This window comes from Selaginella moellendorffii, unplaced genomic scaffold (assembly GCF_000143415.4).
Source record: "Selaginella moellendorffii unplaced genomic scaffold, v1.0 SELMOscaffold_5, whole genome shotgun sequence".
Classification (NCBI taxonomy): Eukaryota; Viridiplantae; Streptophyta; class Lycopodiopsida; order Selaginellales; family Selaginellaceae; genus Selaginella; species Selaginella moellendorffii.
Window position 1 is genome coordinate 2,233,276 of NW_003314266.1, and position 3,783 is coordinate 2,237,058.

The following is a 3,783-nucleotide window of genomic DNA, read 5'->3' on the forward strand; positions in this document are numbered from 1 at the left end:
CTCACCGATTCATATCCTTGATAGGGCCATGAACCGCCAAGAAGCGCTTGGGCTTCTTGGTGGCCCAGGCAGGGGCGGCCATGGTGAATCCAAGGATGATTCTTGCGACGAGACACCACTCCAAGCTCCGCCGCTCCCGGTGCTCGAGGCGCTGCGAGATTCCTAGCTCCTGGCTGGGAGGGAGAAGTCGGCTCCTGATCGCTGGATCTCGGAGGAGGAGCTCCGAGTCCTCTTCGTGTCGCGAATATCGGGACAGCGAATTGCACTCATCTTCTCATCCACTCTCAAAGACTACATTGCTCATGACTCACTGCAAACAGCGAAAGGCACTCGACGCACGTGTTCAATAGCGACCAAGCTTTGGTGGTGGGCATTTTCGAAAGAAATGGTGGTGCTGGCAGAGATTCAGGAATCACCTCAAATCCAAAAGCAAGAACACTGAGTTCCTTTTCCTTGCACAGACCTGATTGTGATGATAATACAAAGGCTTGCACCTTCTTTGGGGCGCTTTCTATCGAAACCTGCTCACACAGACAGACACAGAGAGAGAGAGAGAGAGAGAGGTGTGCTGCGTTGTGGCGGTCAGCAGAATCATTCTTCTTGGTATAAAAGCTGAAACGAGATCAAAAAAGTAAATCTCATTCTTCCGAGTCAAAACAATTGTGCAATTGATCTTCCATGGGCTTAAATGCAAGCTTGATAGATTATATTGCTAATCTGGCTTTTGCTCAAAATGCACATCCTGGCAAATTAGTTATATTTTCCTCCAGTTTTAATGTCATGTAACAAAATTATCAAGATGCCATAACAATAGTTATTCATTATTCAAAATCAGATCAATCTTAAATGGCTAAATAACACTTGATTGGGATGAATAATCAAATATTTTGAATATTTGATATGTTTTAGCCCCTGAAGCTATTTGGCAGTTGTTTAAATTCAAATTGCATGGTTGTTTGCAAGCTATAATACGTTTACTTGTTCACCTACTAAATTTTAAAATGTTTATTTTACTGGAAGTAGGCAGATCCATAGTATCTAAATAAAAAATGCTAGTATTGATAATTTCTGCAAAGTAAAAATGCAAAAAACTCCTTAGGGTTTCCTCGGATTCTTGATCAGGCTGGGCTCCCTTTGTTTTGGACTGGTGCGTCGCAGTGGAATGTTTTTTCGTTTTCTAGCTCATTTGCCAGAGTCGTTTTGATCGTCATTTCTATTCCAGTCTTTCAGCGTAAGAATTTGCACTTCCTCGACGTTTTTGTGCCGATTGCTCGCCACACCTGGTTTCCAGACAAGAAAAAAAAGGAAAGAAAAAATGTTCCATCTACCATTGTAGAGATTGAGAGCACATCAATCCTGTCAAAGTTTTCTATTTCCTTCAAACTGAAAGCCACTAAAATCTTGTTACCTACAGAAGCAGCAGGGGGCACGGATTGGAGCTGTGATTCAAATCGCCAAAGGTGGTGCTTGTTTGGCATGTTGGTGCGGCGAGAATCTTTGTTGTCCAGGTAGAGTAGAGATTTTATTTGCATTTGCATTTATATCCCCGACCATTAGTTCGTTTTTCTTTCTCCTGTGTGTCAACTTATCCTAGTTGATCGATTTGTGGTTTGTTTTCTTGGACAGGGTGGGCCGTGGCAAGCTCGATAGAGACACAGTGACAGGCACACGGATGGGAAAAAAAAAAGGAAAATAGAAAAAGAAAAAATCTAAACTTGTTCCAAAGTGGTTGCCAAATCTTCTTCCCTTGCAATGGTTTTTGCTTTTGGAGGTCCGTGACTGGTGAGCTTTCCTCTCCTCTTCCTTTCTCTTTTATGTTGGATTTGATACGATTGGCTTCTCTTTGCCAAGGTCGGGTGGCCAGTGACAGCGCAAAATTACTAGACGAACTTTGGGATGGGAAAAAGGAGAAGGAGGAATCGAAAGGATGGAACTATGGCAGAAAACTAAAGGTAAGTTAAGTTTGCTTCTTCCATTGACTATAGCTTTCTCTCACGCGTGTGCTCTACAGGGAGAAAAAATGAATACCAAAAAGCAAAACGAGAGGAAAAAACTGTTTTTGGGGACCCAGCTCCATTGACCTCTTACAAACAGGCAAGTGAGGTATTTATATGTGTATTTCCGATTTTTTCTGGTTTTTTTTACTGAGCTTGGGGACATATACACCCCCCACTTTGGCTTCTTTTCTAAAAAAGGGCATCACATCACAGCACACGCACACACACAAGCATTCTCCATCCATCGCCTTTCTCCTTCTTGAATGGCACCAAACTGGTGTAAGTTGTGGGAGGCGAAGATCTTGCCTGGTGATTCCAAAAGCTTGTAGCGCCAGTCCCTCGCTCGAATTTAATTTGCTCTATCCGGGAAATCTTTTGTCCTTGGAGCCAAGGCGGGAGATCACACAAGCTTCAAAGGGTAAGAACTCATTATCTCATTTCTCACTCCATACACAATCTTTCTTCGTTTTTCCTCTTTTTTCCTTGTTGTGCTTCGTCCAGGAGCGGCAGGGAGAGGAATTCAAGCTTGGAAGCTCCGAGATCTACCATGGAAGATAAAGTGGACCGGGAATGCAGTATGTGTGGCGATATTGGATTCTCGTCGGAGCTGTTCCAGTGCAAGGAATGCAACTTTAGATGGCAGCACAGGTATTCCTCCATTATTCTGCTTTGGTCATTCGATTCCAGTGACAAGATTTCTCGCAACTCACACCAAACTTGCCTTGTGTTTCCCGTCCAGCTACTGCAGCAGACTTTATCCCAACATGGAGAGTGGCAATTGGGGAGAGTGGCCAGTGTGCGACTGGTGCTTTGGAGCTCTCGGGACAAAAGCAACACTAAAACCAAAGCGGAGTGCCAGCATCAAGCTGAGAAGAAGCTCCAGCTCCAACTACGAAGAACAGGTGTACCAGGCACAGAAAGGATCCAAGGAGGAGAACCACCATCGCTGGGATGCTCTCGATTATCTCCTGGAGGTGGCACACATGAGCTCCTTGTCTGATGGAGAAACGAGTATGAAGAGGCAGGCGTGCAGCAGCAAGAGAACTTGTGCCAGGAAATTAAGCTCGGCCTCTTCTTCTCCCAGCAGCAGCTTCAAGCGCCCCCAACAAAAGTGGGGATTTTTGAGCGAAAGGATCAAACTTGACAGCTCCAAGTCATCTCCTTCCAGCTCCAAGCCAGGTTCTCCCAAGCCTATTTGTAATCGCAGATACAAGTTTCTATCAGATGTGTGACTAGCCTCTATCAGATCGAGGAGGGGACAAAGGAAAAACCACAAGATTTCGCGAAGGTGGTGTTTCTAGGATCAGAGATGAAAAGCTCGCATGAGCTTGTGGGTTCTTACATAAAGATAATACTATGAAGAGGCTAGCTCGGACTTTGATGCTAAAGATCTTTGTTGGTGTGTTGGGTCTACTGGCTTACGTAAACATCTGCACAATCAATTCAATCAGGCTTGCCAGGAACATCAAGTCCATTGTTTCCAAAGGGCAAGTTTGACATGGTTTTAGCACATAATGGGGGAAATTTTCTCCGCTGCTTTGTCTGGCACCTTGCTAAAAGGAAAATAAAAAATCTACATCTTTTTAGTATTATACGAGCAATATCTATATCTTATAGTTCTTGCTTGCGTGAACCATTTGTGTTAAGCAACAGCTACATTGGATATAAAGTGTACGATATTTAAAAAAATAAATTTATGGGTGGGGTGGCGTACAACACTGAAAGGAAATCCAAAGAGTGGATCATATCATTTAGTTGGCTGGCTTCGCAATACTTTGGTAATCGA

General features: G+C 43.9%; 1 protein-coding gene across 1 annotated transcript; it reads left to right on the top strand.

Moving 5' to 3' along the window:
- The first annotated feature begins 2,208 nt into the window (after positions 1–2,208).
- On the top strand, positions 2,209–3,379 carry LOC9659040. Its single transcript, XM_024669772.1, has 3 exons — positions 2,209–2,415; positions 2,499–2,645; positions 2,737–3,379. The coding sequence occupies exons 2-3, from the start codon at positions 2,545–2,547 to the stop codon at positions 3,227–3,229; spliced, it is 594 nt and encodes a 197-aa protein (XP_024525540.1). The 5' UTR covers positions 2,209–2,415; positions 2,499–2,544; the 3' UTR covers positions 3,230–3,379.
- Positions 3,380–3,783: the final 404 nt, after the last annotated feature.